General features: G+C 43.0%; 2 protein-coding genes across 2 annotated transcripts in view; one reads left to right on the forward strand and one right to left on the reverse strand.

Moving 5' to 3' along the window:
* The first annotated feature begins 303 nt into the window (after positions 1 to 303).
* FANCD2OS (FANCD2 opposite strand) lies at positions 304 to 3608 on the forward strand. The gene is made up of 2 exons (XM_006083849.3): positions 304 to 359; positions 2967 to 3608. Exons 1-2 carry the CDS (start codon positions 304 to 306, stop codon positions 3508 to 3510), a joined length of 600 nt encoding a protein of 199 aa, XP_006083911.1. The 3' UTR covers positions 3511 to 3608.
* A 1157-nt stretch (positions 3609 to 4765) lies between these two features.
* FANCD2 (Fanconi anemia complementation group D2) overlaps positions 4766 to 14895 on the reverse strand; it is a 67469-nt gene continuing 57339 nt past the window's right edge. Inside the window, exons 37-44 of the mRNA XM_014451328.2 lie at positions 14761 to 14854; positions 13462 to 13533; positions 12703 to 12741; positions 11644 to 11718; positions 10832 to 10906; positions 9733 to 9879; positions 8062 to 8157; positions 4766 to 4974 (exon numbers count right to left, since the gene is read on the reverse strand). Coding sequence (XP_014306814.1) covers positions 4897 to 4974; positions 8062 to 8157; positions 9733 to 9879; positions 10832 to 10906; positions 11644 to 11718; positions 12703 to 12741; positions 13462 to 13533; positions 14761 to 14854 — 676 coding nt within the window. The 3' untranslated portion in view covers positions 4766 to 4896. The remainder of the gene's footprint in view (positions 4975 to 8061; positions 8158 to 9732; positions 9880 to 10831; positions 10907 to 11643; positions 11719 to 12702; positions 12742 to 13461; positions 13534 to 14760; positions 14855 to 14895) is intronic.

The following is a 14895-nucleotide window of genomic DNA, read 5'->3' on the forward strand; positions in this document are numbered from 1 at the left end:
TCGGTCCCGGAATTTTGAAGCACGTTCCTGACCACACCCCTTGAAGTGGGCAGGCCCCTGCTCTGCAACTAGATCAAAGGCACATCGATGTAGCGCAGCAGGGAGGTGCTGGAGGAAGCGGGATTCGAACCTGCACTTCTGGACCTGGCATTCCAAGGAGGTGGCGGTGGGGAGTCCAGCCCAGACGGCCCCGCCCCCCTACTTCCCCAACCCCTTGCGCCGCTCGGGTCTTTACACCCCCCTCCCCCCGCCCCCAGGGTCCTGGGTCACAAAGGCGGTTGCCAGGCGCCTGGTGGAGAAAAGATGCGGCGGGGACCAGCAGCTTCCACTCTGGAGCGTATGGCCGTGGAGTTCAGCAGGTGAGCTCCCAGCCCGGATGGTGGGACTGGGCCTGGGCTCCCACCGCCACCTCCACCTCCTCAGCCAGAGCCCTCTGGCCCCGGCCCGGCCCGGGGTAGGGGACTCCCAGGGAACAAGCCTGTTTTCCGGCTGGGACGGGAAGCTTCCCCCACAACAGGCAGCTTCAGCCCCTTGGATTGCAGTTTACAAGGACCTCAGCGACTCTTTGACGTTGCCTTCTCTTTCCCAGGTGGGGACATTGGGGGGCCCGGTTCCTTGGAACTGGAGGACTAGTATGAAGGGGAACCCTTTTTGGCCAGAACACGGTTTCCCATTGGGGAGTTATTAGAGCAGTTTGAATAGACTTCCTAGGTTCAATCCCCCTTGGAGAGGATGACAGTGAGTTCTGGGTGGTAGGAGGGGGGATGAGGTGAAGGGAGTGTGAACCATCTTTATGTAAACTTGCCTGAAAGTGGTGGAAAGACCTGGGGTGAGAAGCCCTTCTCATCCCATGCCGGTTCTGCTGAATACTTAGGCTGGACATTTGACAAAGCCCTTTTTTTTTTTTTTTTTAACACCTCTAGCCTCTTTTGTTAAAGGTGAGTCAGGAAAAGGATACTTATTTTGGTCACCACCTTGCCATGGTTGTGTACCAGAGTGGCACTGATCCTGGTTGTATGCTCTCAGGGTCATGATCTCAAGCATCAGACGCCTTTGGTAGGCTGTTTGGAATAGATAAGTACCCCTGGGGTGTCAGTTTCTCATCCTAAAGCAGCCCAGACATTTGAACACAGTATGCAAAAAGGCCAGCATAGTTCAGGAGACACCAGTTGGAGGAAATCAACAAATCTCTATACTAACCACTGTTAGAGCAGGTCTTCTGGCTTGAAATGTTACCAATTCCTTTTAAAAAATGAACTTTACTGTCTCATAAAGGATGGTGGAGGTGTTAATTTGTCACACCATTACTGGATGGAATCAAATCTGCTGCTGTTTCCTTTTGGAGAAAAGAGAAGGGACAGAGAAATACACTTGGCTAAAAAGAAAAGGGCCCTAACCGGTTTGGCTCAGTGGATAGAGCGTCAGCCTGTGGACTGAAAGGTCCCAGGTTCAATTCCGGCCAAGGGCGGGAGGTGTGCAGGAGGCAGCTGATCAATGTTTCTCTCTCATTGATGTTTCTAACTCTCTCCCTTCCTCTTTGTAAAAAATCAATGAAATATATTTTTAAAAAATAAAAATAAATAAATAAAAGAAAAGGGATCTGTTATGTCCCTTAACATAATAGTGCATGCTCAATAAATGTTAGCGTCTCTTGAATTCAGAAAAACCTTTATTTTTTATTTTTTTTAGAAAACACATCTATTGATTTTTTACAGAGAGGCAGAGAGAGGGATAGAGAGTTAGAAACATCAACAAGAGAGAAACATCGACTCAGCTGCCTCCTGCACACTACCTACTGGGGATGTGCCTGCAACCAAGGCACATGCCCTTGACCGGAATCGAACCCGGGACCCTTCAGTCCGCAGGCCGACGCTCCATCCACTGAGCCAGACTTGTTAGGGCAGGAAAACCCTTTATATACTGACAATTTTAAGGTAGATTGAAGGAAAATCCAAGTTCTACTTGAGTACATTTTTGAGTTAGCAACATCCTCCCAGACCTTTATCTTCAAAAGGAACAGAAAAATAAAGTTCTTAGCGAGTGGGTCTCCCGTAGGTAAGAAAACAAAAACAAAACACATCTAGAACCAGAAAAATCTTTAGAAATATTTAGACTGGCCTTTGGAAACTATTTTCCTACCAGCCTGGTATACTTCCTCTGAGATGGCATAAGTAGCTCAGGGTTCTGAAAGAACAGCTCCCTTATGTCAGAAAACAGGTTTTTAGGGCCAAGAGACTGTCTTGCTAATTAAAAATAGTGAAAGCATAAGTTCCTTAAGAGGAGCAGTATATGTTCTCAAACTATAAGTACATCAGAATCCCCAGAGGGTTTACTTAAGCACAGATTGCAGGGCCCTACCCCCAGAGTTTCTGAGTTTGAAAGGTGCTAGTCCCGGGATCATATTTTGAGAACCATTGGTATAAGTACATGGGATTCAGAGTCCCACATATTGGGTAAGATGGGGCCTTTCTGAGCTTCTAATCACAATTAATGTCTCATCTTGAAGCGCCAGCAGCCTCTGCAACCTCAGAGGTGTCTTTAGCAGTTATCAACAGCACAGATCCTAATGGTGAACTGGGATACTCCATTTAGGGCAAATCTACAGGGGTGGGCAAAAGTTGGTTTACAGTGTGAATACACAAGTTTATTCTTGTATTACTTATTAACTATTGTATATTTATTATTATTGCCCACCTCTGTATTCCTCATCTGTAAAATGGGTTAAAATCTACCTTCAAAGACTTGTGATAGGTTTAATAAAGTTTTAGTACACATGGCACTTGATAGATTCAAGACTTGTTACCATCCCTTACTACTCTTTAGAGATACTAGTACCCTAACATCTATTGGACTGTTTATGGGGACTAGAGTAAGTTAAAGTCAGTGTGAAAAATGTGAATTTGAATGGCCATGCCCTCACCAAAACCATGCTAGGGAAATTCCATGTTCTGATTCCTTTCCTTTAGACTATCAATGGCAGGATACCAGCTCTGGTCACCATGGACCCCTCTGGATGAGAGCTTCCAATGGCTGCGGCACACAACACCTACACCTTCTTCCAAGCACCCCTTTAGGGCTTCCCCCTGCTTCCCACACACCCCTTCTGACCTTGAAGTGCAGCTGTGCTTTCAAGAGGTCACTCTAGTCCTAGATAGCCCATTCCTGGAACCTGGGGTGAGTCCCAAGTTACCCTGCCACACATCAGAGCTCCGAACCATAAACAACAAGAAAGGACTGGTCAGGAAGCCCCAGCCTGTCCGCCTCAGTGGAGTGGATTCGGTCTTTGGCAGGGTCATCACGGCTCAGCCTCCAAAGTGGACTGGGACCTTCAGAGTTTCAGACAAGTCAGCCTTTTGCAAAATCATCAGCCGGGAGCACCAGTGGCCCACTGGACTTAAGGAACCTCAGATTCAGATGACAGTGACCATGTGCAAACAGATGCTGCGCTCTATTCTCTTGCTGTATGCAACATACAAGAAGTGTACCTTTGCCTTGCAACACTCCAAGTAAAGGGCCCCCCACCTGATTCCTGTTCCTCACACCATTCCCTTTGCTATGTGCCTGAAGCTTGCAGAAACCTGTCCATGTAAAGGAAACTGACATTGCCCCAACCATCTTGCTTTTCTGTAAAGCAGTGAAAATTCAGGAGACTCTTTCCTCCCTTCCCGTCCAAAAAAGGGCCAGTGACAGAGCAAGGAAGAACAATTTCCATTGAAATGTTGAACAACCATTTAAAAGAGAGTCAAATTAGCATTGACATGTACATGTGATAAAGAACCATTAAACAAACCATATAAATAAGCCTAGTGTGAACTCACTTAAAACATCCATAATGAACTGGGGAAACAAAGGTGTGTCAAGGAAAGAGACGTCAATTTCGATATACCTGAGGATGAAGGGGTCAAAAATCTATATGTGGGTTAAGGATTAATTTTAAAAACAAAACACAAAAATTTTCTCTACTTGAAAAACAAACATCTAAACAGCCACTTCCTAATACCACTAGAGAATACCAAAGTGGGTAGAAATATTAACAAATATTATAAGAAAGTACCAAAAAATGTTAACAAGTATTAAACAATATTTGTAGCTCAGCAAGAACTTGGTAGCAGCACTGAAACTGGGCTTTCTGACCAAAGATGTGAGACTTTCCATCTTAGCTCAAGTGTACTCCTAATGTTCTATTTCTAAGAAACTATAAGTAATTTTGTACATAGTTATAACTTGATTATAGGTATAACTCAGAATAATGTGGAAATAACCATTACATATACAAATTCAACATGAGAGTTTGATGGTGCCTTTTCCCCCTTTGTCTTACATCTACACGATGACCAAACAGTTTTTTAAAGCAGCCAAAATATTCATTTTTAACCTTATTTGGGCATTGACAAGAAATTTATCACTCCTCTAAAAAGAACACAAAGATCTTCTTATCGCAAAGAAAGATAATTCTTACAATAGAAAACATGATTTACACTGGTAGAACTAATGTTGGCACCGGTCTTCATTATTTTTCTGCTGAAAACCCAATTCAATTTCATCTAATCCCTAAGTAAAGGAAATCCAGAAAGAGGAAAGAAGTAGCTGAAGCAAAACTTAAAACAATTTATTTGTAAAACTGGTACAAACATAAATTATAAAATAAATTCAAAACTAGCTCCTAAAGTCCAGAATCATGACTACTCCGCAGTACAGCACTGAATGCTACACTGGAATCCTGAGCCAGGGCTTAAAACAATTTATTTGTAAAACTGGTATAAACATCAATAAAGTCCCCACTTTAAGGACAAAATAGGATGCTTCTAGTGAGAAAGGTAGACAGATTTCAAATCCTGAACACAAAATGCTAAGAGGCTGGCAGAGATAAGGAGGAGGCATCCAACTTTCTGTGGTCTAATCAGTGTCTTCGTCGTCACTCTCATCACTATTTTGCTCCTTTTCTCTATCACTTGCTTCATCTTCTTCACCATCCTAAGGGCAAAGGAAAATTAAATACTTTAGGTCATCTGAGTGAGCCTGTATAATACTGCTCTCACAGGACTTAAAACTATACTGTATCAATGTTACCAAAATTAGTAAGTTTTAAATCATTCATCTGAAAAATGAGTTTTTTATCATGACCTCTAATCCAAGACTATGGAGGGAGGCCATTTGAAACTGATTAATGCCACTCTGCAACAACCAAATTTGTGTAATTTAAAAATAAGCCATGGTCCTTCTGCTCTACTGCATGTATGTGACACAGGAACATAGTGGGTATTTAATATAGAATGAAATGTTTGTTAAAATTAAAAATTCTGGCCCAGCTGGTGTGGCTCAGTGGTTGGATGTCGACCTATGAACCAGGAGGTCATGGTTTGATTCCCGGTCAGGGCACATGCTTGGGATGCAGACTCGATCCCTAGTGGGGGGCCTGAAGGAGGTAGCTGATCAATGATTCTTTCTCATCTTTGATGATTCTTTCTCTCTCTACTTTGCCCTTCCTCTCTGAAATCTGTTAAAAAACCTGAACAAAAAAAATTTAAAAATTCTGGCCCTGGCCAGTTTTGGTCAGTGGTTAGACAGCATCAGCCCATAGACCGCAGGCTCGAGGGTTCAATTCCTGGCCAAGGGTATGTACCTCGGTTGTAGGCTCAATCACTGGCCCCAGTTAGGGCATGTGTGGGAGGGAACCAGTCGATGTGTGTCTCTCACATCCATTTTTTTTTCTCTCTCTCTCCCCCTCCTTCCTCCCTTTCACGCTCTAAAAAAACCATTGGAGCCCTAACTGGTTTGGCTCAGTGGATAGAGCATCGACCTGCGGACTAAAGGGTCCCAAGTATCATTCCAGTCAGGGGCATGTGCCCAGGTTGTGGGCTCAATCTCCTGTGAGGGGCGTACAGGAGGCAGCCCATCAATGATTCTCTCTCATCATTGATGTTTCTATCTCTCTTCCTCTCCCTTCCTCTCTGAAATCAATAAAAACAGAATTAAAAAAAAAATCAATGGAAAAAATATCCTCGGGTAAGTATTAAAAAAAGAAAAAGAGCCCTAGCTGGTTTTGCTCAGTGGATAGAGCGTTGGCCTGTGAACTGAAAGGTCTCAGGTTCGATTTCAGTCAAGGGCACCTGCCCAGGTTGTGGGTTTGATCCCCAGTGGGGGACTTGCAGGAGGCAGCCAATCCATGATTATCTCTCATCGTGGATGTTTCTATCTCTCTCCCCCTCTTCCTTCCTCTCTGGAATCAATAAAAATATGTTTAAAAAAATATATATATATATATTCCCGATGAACCCTCCGGCCCACACCAGGGAGTTGCTGTCATTTCTAAAAAAAAAAAGAAAAGAAAAGAAAAAAAAGTTTGTAAATTAAAAATCTGGTGTACCTCAGCAGTAATCAAGCATCAAATTTTCTCTGGCCTGTAACTCTAATCTGGGAGGGATTTTAGGAGAAATAGGATACTGCCTGTCTCAAATTTTTTTTTTTTTTATGAGAAAAAGATACAGAGGACCATATAATAAAATTTTTTATACTCGATGACCTTTCTGCAGCAGCCTCAAATTGCATTATAGAGATTCCACAGCAAGGGTTCTTAAATCTGAGTTTTTTGGTGTCTGTAACTCAGCTGAATTGTACCCAAACTTTATAAACATACTAGAGGCCCGGTGCACAGATTTGTGCACCAGTGGGGTCCCTCGGCCTGGCCGGGGATTAGTGGACCTCCGTGCTGCCACAGCCCGGCCTTACCCGCCAGCTTGTAGGGCTCCAGCCTGCTGTTCGAGTTGATTCAATATAGCACAAAATAGTGTGGGAGACAGCAGGCAGCCCGGGAGGAGCCGGAGCCCGGGTTGGGTGCTGTGCCACTCCCACTCATCCCGGCCCCACTGCGCCTGCTGCCGCCGCCACTTGGGCATGCAGGGGGAGTGTCTGAGGGAGAGGCTCATAGTTGCACTCCCAGCCATCAGCCCAGCGCCTGGCACCCATCTGTCAGCTGAGCAGTGCTCCCGCTGTGGGAGCGTACTGACTACCAGGGGTCAACTCCTACGTTGAGCGTCAGGCCCCTGGTGGTCAGTGCACGTCATAGCTACCGGCCAGTCGCTTAGGCTTTTAGATATGTAGTCTAGAGATCCAGTGCACAAAATTCGTGCACTTGAGGGGGGTGGTCCCTCAGCCTGGCCTGTGCCTTCTTGCAGTCTGGGAGCCCTCGGGGATGTCCGACTGACAGTTTTGGCCACGGCCACTGCGCTCACCAGCCATGAGCCCGGCTTCTGGCTGAGCGGTGCTACCACCACAGGGCAGCTCCTGCATTGAGCGTCTGCCCCCTGGTGGTCCGTGTGCATCACAGCAATCAGTCATTCTGCCGTTTGGCCAATTTGCATATTAGCCTTTTATTATATAGGATACCTTTTTCTCTAGCTTTCTTTAAAGTTTTAAAAATATCTGTATTATGCTGATGTGGCTTAGGGCATATGACCAGGTTGTGGCTTGATTGCCAGTGTGGGGTGTGCAGGAGGCAGCTGATCAATGATGCTCTCTCATCATTGATGTTTTTATCTCTTTCTCTCTCCCTTCCTCTCTGAAATAAAAAATATATATATTTTGAAAAAGTATTTGTAGTAGTCCAGAAAAGAATAAGGACCCCTACTCTTATTTTAGTCCTCAGTAGTGGCAGTTTTTGATTCTGTACTTCTACCAAATGTATTCACATTTCTATTTTATATAGAACATTTAAATGGTTTAACTCATTCTTCTCAATATTCACAGAACATTCTATCCTCCCTTTTAAAATGATTTTAGACATGAATTCAGAAAAAATAGGTTATAATGGAAGGGAGTTTTCAACTCTATAACAATGTCACAACTTGAGATACTCGAGAATGATTTTAATTGGGAGGGTTTTTTCCTGGACCCCAGAGAACTCATAGAAGCACAGAAGCTTTTTTGGAGGGAGGTGATGAAGATAGGCATAGAAGCCTTTGATTATAAACAGAAACAGGGAAACTTCTACACTTTACCAACTCAGAATAATTAAGAAAATGCAACATCAATGCCACACTCTGGTGCCTTATGTAGAGATACCTCAGTTGCTTTGCTCTTGGAGACCTGGGATGATGTGTCATCCTCACTCTCATCTGCTCTGCTTTCCTGGGAATTCTGTGATACAATCTCTTCACCCTAAATGTGGATGGTCCAAGATAAATGGGGTTAAAGTGATCACATGTGGGAGAAATGCTTAGCTTATGGGCAATACAAAGGAAGATATTCTAGCCATTCAAATGTCATCAAACATGGCACCAAAGTAGGACCCAGCATCTAGAGAAGTGATCCTCAACCCAAAGTTTCTGAGATATGTGTGGCTCTGATACAATATGCAGTTTTTACAAAAAGTCCACCTTTGTATTCTAATATCATGCTAGATTTTACAAGGCTAGACTCCCTCAGTTAATGTTGAATTTAGTTCTAAAATTTCCCAAATACCTTAAGGTATATGAGCACCAACACACCAACCATGGGTGGCCATATAGAGGCTGAAGGAGAGTACACTGAAGTGATTTAAGAACAATTACTCTGGAACGGGACTGTATGAACTCAAACCTTGAATCCACTCACCTATTGCTTAATGACTTTAGGTAAGTTACTTAACCTCTCGGAGCTTCAATTTTCTCATGGAAACAATAGTACTTATCTCATAAGGTTGATGTGAAGAAAGAAAGCTAATTCTATGGGATGCTATTTTTTTTTCACATTTAAGATTATAAAGCTCAGATACCAGTATTATAAGCATGATTAAGGGTTTGGTCTGGCCAGGATGGCTCAATGTTGAGCATCGACCCATGAACCAGGAAGTAAAGGTTTGATTCCCAGACAGGGCACATGCCTGAGTTGTGGGCTTGATTCCCAGTAAGGGATGTGCAGGAGGCAGCCAATCAACAATTCTCTCTCATCATTGATGTTTCTGTCTCCCTTCCTCTCTCTGAAATCAATAAAAACATATATATATATAAAAAAAAAAAAAAGAAGAAGAAGGGCTTGGACCCTACTTCAAAACTGCTATAACTCCAAAGCAGTACTATAAGCAACACGAGATTTCATTCAGTCAAGACAACTGAAAGACCTTGGAAATGCTCACTTGTTAAAATTAGTCAAAGAATACTTTAAGACAGACTGGTTTAGAAAAAAAATCCAAAACAATTTTTTAAAGTTTGTCCATATACAAAAATGTTATTATGAATCTACCCTCAGTAGGACTTATAGCAGAGGTTCTCAACCTGTGGGTCGTGACCCCTTTGGGGGTCGAACGACCCTTTCACAGGGGTCGCCTAAGACCATTGGAAAACACATATACAATTACATATTGTTTTTGTGATTAATCACTATGCTTTAATTATGTTCAATTTGTAACAATGAAATTGGGGGTCACCACAACATGAGGAACTGTATTAAAGGGTCGCGGCATTAGGAAGGTTGAGAACCACTGACTTATAGGTACCTCTCTGGCTGAGGAGAGAGGTTTTATGGATCTGGCTTCTCTATATCTGAGGCCTTGTTAGTATCAATGGCTTGTTTTGGTGCCTTTGCTGGCTGGGATGAGGGGTGCAGCCTGTGACCAGGGCCCACAGGCAATATACTCTAACTTAAAGATCTAAACGGCCCAGACTTAAGAGAAAAGCACATCCTCCCTTACATACCTCCCAATGCTCTCACAAAGAAAGGGAGTAGGAGATTATTGCTGGCAGGGCCCAGGCTTACCTGCAAGTCCCGGTTTTTGAGATTACCCAGCCAGAAAGCCTCCCTGCAATTGTTGAGGATAAGCATGGCTTTTACTCTGCAAACTAACAGCTCCAGGGTCTTTTTGAGAAAAGGCACATGTTTGGTGAGTTTCATGTCCTGATGAATCTAAATGGAAACAAATGCACCTAACTCATCCGATTACTCATCATGCTTCCACATTTCCTATACAGAAACTTGCATTCCTGACATTCTGAACACTGTAGAAAGAAGAGCATAAGCCTTGCCAGTATAGGCCAGAGACATGTCCCATCAAACAGCAGTAGTTTGGCAGAGTACTCCAAGGAGAGTGGCAGTTGTCTTTCAAGCTAAGAGGGCTTAGAACACATACCACCTCTAGGTTTCTCTTCATAACCTCTCGTTGACTATCAATGAACTGACCTAAAATATTCTTGAACATGTATTAATTACACTGATATTAAACAACAGATATCAATCATGTTTAGCTCAGAGAGTTCTTAAAATTTCACTGTTCAGTACCTTCTAAAGTTAGAACCAGGGGAGGAGGTGAGTAATAAAAACTGGATCCAATATCATTTGGTTTGCCAGTGACTGCAGAACTCTATGGTTCAGACAAAAAGAGACAATGGTTCAGCTGTAGTCTGCAAGTGGAAAAGTCCTGTAATGCTAAAATGTTCTCACAGAAGATAGATGTGTTTCTTGACAAGCAGTACAGCTGAAAAGTGCTAAGGAAGCTACTTTTAGAACCACCTCTTATCTCCCACAGTCATTACTTACATAATTCCTCCTACCCTATGTATTTTGTAGCAGTAACACATACACCAATATTCTCTCTCTCACCAAAGAAGGAAATAGAGCTATGGAGTTTGGGTCAAATTTCAGATGCAGAAAACTCCTCTCTAGATGATTGTCCATTCTTAACCAGCACCTAAAGATTTGACCACTTTAAATAAACTGCCTTTGGGCAGATACGGTCTCAGAAATAAAGGCTCTAGACATGTAAAAAAGGAAGAAGAAACTGAAGCCTATGTATCTCCCAATCACAACTGTTGATGAAGCCAACAAGCAGGCAGGTAATGTGATCTGCTTTTCCTCTTACCTTGGAATGCCCACACAGGTGATGAAGCAGCCTTGTGTTCAACTGGAAGGTTCCCAGTAAGCTCAGAACATCTTCCTATAACCAACAAAATGCATAAGTGCCATTTGAAATACTCTCATTTCATTTTAGATGCAAGATACCCTTGCAATCAAGGGCTCCAAAAAGGATAAACCCTGGAAGTTCAACTGTATATCAATAATCATCTTAATTTGGCCCTAAATAGAAGTGCTTTCTAACTGTCCTCCCTCCTTTATTTCTGGGTTATGAGAAAGCAATCAAATTCTGTAAGAGTGTTCTAAAAAGTTCAATTTGATAAATATATGGAAGAAATCATGTTTTTATCCTATTTCACTACTCTAGCCCTGGATCTCACTTGACTAAAATAAAAACAAAAAACAAAACTCTCAAGATTATCCATTATAACAGCAAAGAGTTTATGAAATAAGTGGGTTAAAAAAAATTATTCCTGAAAGTAGACCCAGAGAAGCACAAAAGAATAAGCAAACAACACACCGATAGAGGTCCTGGGAGTGCAGCAAAACAATAAAATCAAGCTATAGGGAACGACCACCCCCAGATCTGGAGTAGAAGAAGGAAGGTGGGTTTCAACCAGAAGGGGTCTCAGCTCAGCTTACTTTGGAATATTCCATCTAAATGGGTGACAGGTGAAGTAGAACAAAGGTGCCCAGGTAGAAGAGTGGCCCAGAACCTGGGCAAATGTACTGCCCCCATGCCCAGTCCAAGAGACACCATGCATGTATCTTCTGAACAAACTGTATAGAGAATGTTTTAGTTCTCTGCCCAGTTCTTACCCGGTGCTTTCTAAAACTGAAGTCTAGGAGCGGCATACACTGCTTCAGAAATACTTCCACAAAGAGATGCCCATACTGAAGAAAAAAGAAACACTGGTGATGACGCTAGCTAAGGTCTTTCACCTAAAAAGCCCCTGCCTGAAGCAACATAACATCATCCAAATACTTTATTTTTGTGCATAAGAAATAAATTGGGAGGTGTCCAAAAGGTTAATTTGGAGAATGTAGCTTAATGTAAAACTAAATGGGCCTGCTAACTATTCCAAGAATTAGGCAGATTTACCTAACTAACCTAGACACAGCTAATGGGGAGGGGCCTTGCTCACCTTAAGAATGAGGGTACAGAAGAACAGAGGGGAATCCCAGCTCCCTGGGGACAACTTACTCCCAAGAAGAAAAAATTGGGTAAAGCTAAGAAAGCACATGCCCAATAGCCAAATTTACCAATCAGATAAGTCACTCCCCCTACTCACCCATCTCCTACACTAGCATCAGGGTGGAGTGAGTAAAAAGGCAGAAGCCAGGAGATAAGAATACGGTGACATTCACTTTGAAGGAACCATCAGGAATGGGGAAAAGGCATTCTTCCCATAACACTAGCTCTTAACCCACTGGATATACCATCAAATCTTGGGTTAGTCAATTGAGAGTTCAGCAGTTATGAAGATATCAGCTCTCACATTCAAGAAGCCACCCATAGGCGTTATTTATTTAATTTTTAGTTATTTTTTCTTACCCATGGCTTTAAAAAGAGGAATCATGTATTCCTCCTCCCTCCCTGTTGCCTGGGAAGGAATGGCAGGGAGTGATTATTGTTCCTGAAGCCACGCCTCCTAGTTCTAAAACTTGAACCAAAAGTTTTCAAAGTCATAGGAAAATTGGTTCTCTTGTTATCCAACTAGTATAAGAAAATGTATCCACTGTTTTTTCTACACTATCATCTGTTAGCACAGATTCTGGAGACTCTGGCTTGTGAGCAAAGTATTAAGCAATTCTTCCCAGCTGATGCCCTGTCCAGAGAAGAGTAAATACCAAAGTGGGCTCTGGTCATCCTCTCACCTTCAGACAGACATGCAGAACAGGACGACTATCAAACACCTGGAGAGATGAAAGGCAAGAAACCAAAGCTGAGGTCTGCTTCATTGAGCACCCCAGCTTTTTTCTCATTGTGCAAAGCGCAACTCTGGGTATGGTAGAGAATTCTAAAATGAAGAAGGCCTGTCAACAGTTAAATTAATCACAAAGAATAAAGTAATCATCATAATTAAAGTTCAAGAAAAGGAAGAGGGGAGCAAAAAAGAACCAGTAATTGATTCCAAGTGGGATGTTAAGAAGAGGACATTATAGAGGTTCAAAACGTTGATCTGAAGCCTTAAGAAAGAGTGGATGAGGGTGGAAAGGAGAGTCCGACATGGTAAGTTCGGGGAGTAGCCTGAGCAAAATCCTTGAAGAGGTGAGAGCAGAGTGTGTGCAGGGTAATGAAGGCATTCAGGGTTGGAAGAGGGAGATAGTAGGGTATGTGGCAGATTACAGAGGACCCAAGATGTGGGGGGACTGGGGGAATGACATGTGCAAGGAGCCATTAAATAGTAAGTACTGTGGCACAGATGATAAGGAGGAAGGGAGAGAAGGAAAAAGATATTACTTGGGGAGAGAAGAAGGGGTGGTCCAGGATGGGTAGGTCCACAAGGGAAGACGACAGAGAGAGCAGGTCCCCAAGGCAGGGTAGGGAGAGGAGCAGGGAGATTCCATTTGGAAACCAGGACCCTTGTTGGTTTCTGCAGCCAGTGAGATGGGTCAAGGAGCCTCCATACTCACCTTTATCAGGTTGATGAGGATGCTGAAGTCTCGAACAGCCATGTTCCAGTAGAGGAGCTTCTCTTCATGAACCTGGGGACAGCCAAATATATAGGCACCTCTAATCACAACAAATATGTCTCTTTCTGTATTCCTACTAATACATGGTTCTTGAATCATACAAATATTCAGAGAGATAAGCCAATTACCCTGCTAAATAGATGAGGCAACTAGTGCACCCCCCAGATGGATCTGAGGCCTGTGTATATATGACAACATCAGGATACCTTATGAGACTTTCTAATAAAATGACTCCTCTTCAGTAATATCCAGGAGGAGAAAAGCCTCTGAAATATACCTACTGGCCATCAGCTCCCTGTGGCTTCAGTGATTCCCTATGAAAGCCTGTGCTCTTAGTGGTTCCAGTTTAGTTCTGGTTAGCAGGCTACCAAGGCCCCGGACCACTGCATCTCAAACAGGCTTGTTTACCTCAAGCCGGCTCACGAGCAGCACACTGCCGGGCACACGAAGCTGCAATCAGACATTTTTTTCCCAAAGCTAGGGCCTACGGAGCAGTCCAGGCTTTTCCCCGTGCAGTAACCAGGGAAAACAGAACCCAATCATCACTTCCAATTAGAAGGAAAGGATATGAAGCCAGAAAAAAAAATCCTGGCTCTCAGTAAATCAAAGGAAATAGCTTAGGAGAAACCCCGGACCCAAGAAAGTACAGCAGGTCCTTGAGTAACAGCATTATTTTGTTGTAGCAATGGGGGGGAAATCAATTCAAGCCAGGGCCACTTTCTGGGTGCCGTCTGCACATTTTCCTCATGTCTGAATAGGTCTTCTCCAGCACTCGTTTCCTCCCACATCCCAAAGATGTGCACATTAGCTTAACTGGAATGTCTAATGATCCTGTCTGAGTGTGTGTGAGCCCTGATGTGGAAGAGCATCCTGTCTAGGGTGGGTTTCCTCCGTGCACCCTGAGCTGCCAGAATTGGCTCTGACCATCCTGACTCTGAACTGGTATAAGTGGAAAATAATTATCTTACTTGTTTTTATTAGTCTTTCTTAAATATATGTATAGCTCATATTCATTTCAATGTTTAATAAGTATTGTAGGTCTTTATTTACAAGTTTGGTTTTGTGATCAGAAATATGCTATAGAAACTGAACTCTTGTGTATATCAATTAGCCTATGGTAAAATTGGTTCAGTTATACAAAGTTTCACGTAAAGGTGTAGTTTCCAAGAACCTATCAACGATATTGAGGTCTTACTGTAATCCAAAGTCTATTTCTTGGGGTGGGAGTATTTGACTCACCTGCTGAGAGTCTGCTGCTGTGCCAGCCTGAAGACCTTTGACTGTCTTCACTAGTTCAGCCATCATTACACGGAAGAAAATGACAAAGGTGTGCCTAGAAGAGGGAAAGAGCATGCATGCCCACACAATGATGCA

This window comes from Myotis lucifugus, unplaced genomic scaffold (genome assembly GCF_000147115.1).
Source record: "Myotis lucifugus unplaced genomic scaffold, Myoluc2.0 scaffold_8, whole genome shotgun sequence".
Classification (NCBI taxonomy): Eukaryota; Metazoa; Chordata; class Mammalia; order Chiroptera; family Vespertilionidae; genus Myotis; species Myotis lucifugus.

What these genes read in the sequence shown, in the direction of transcription:
- FANCD2OS (XM_006083849.3), top strand. Translation starts at nt 304, where the DNA reads ATGCGGCGGGGACCAGCAGCTTCCACTCTGGAGCGTATGGCCGTGGAG. An exon ending in ATGGCCGTGGAGTTCAGCAG is followed by an intron (nt 360 to 2,966) that starts GTGAGCTCCCAG and finishes CCTTTCCTTTAG; the next exon opens with ACTATCAATGGCAGGATACC.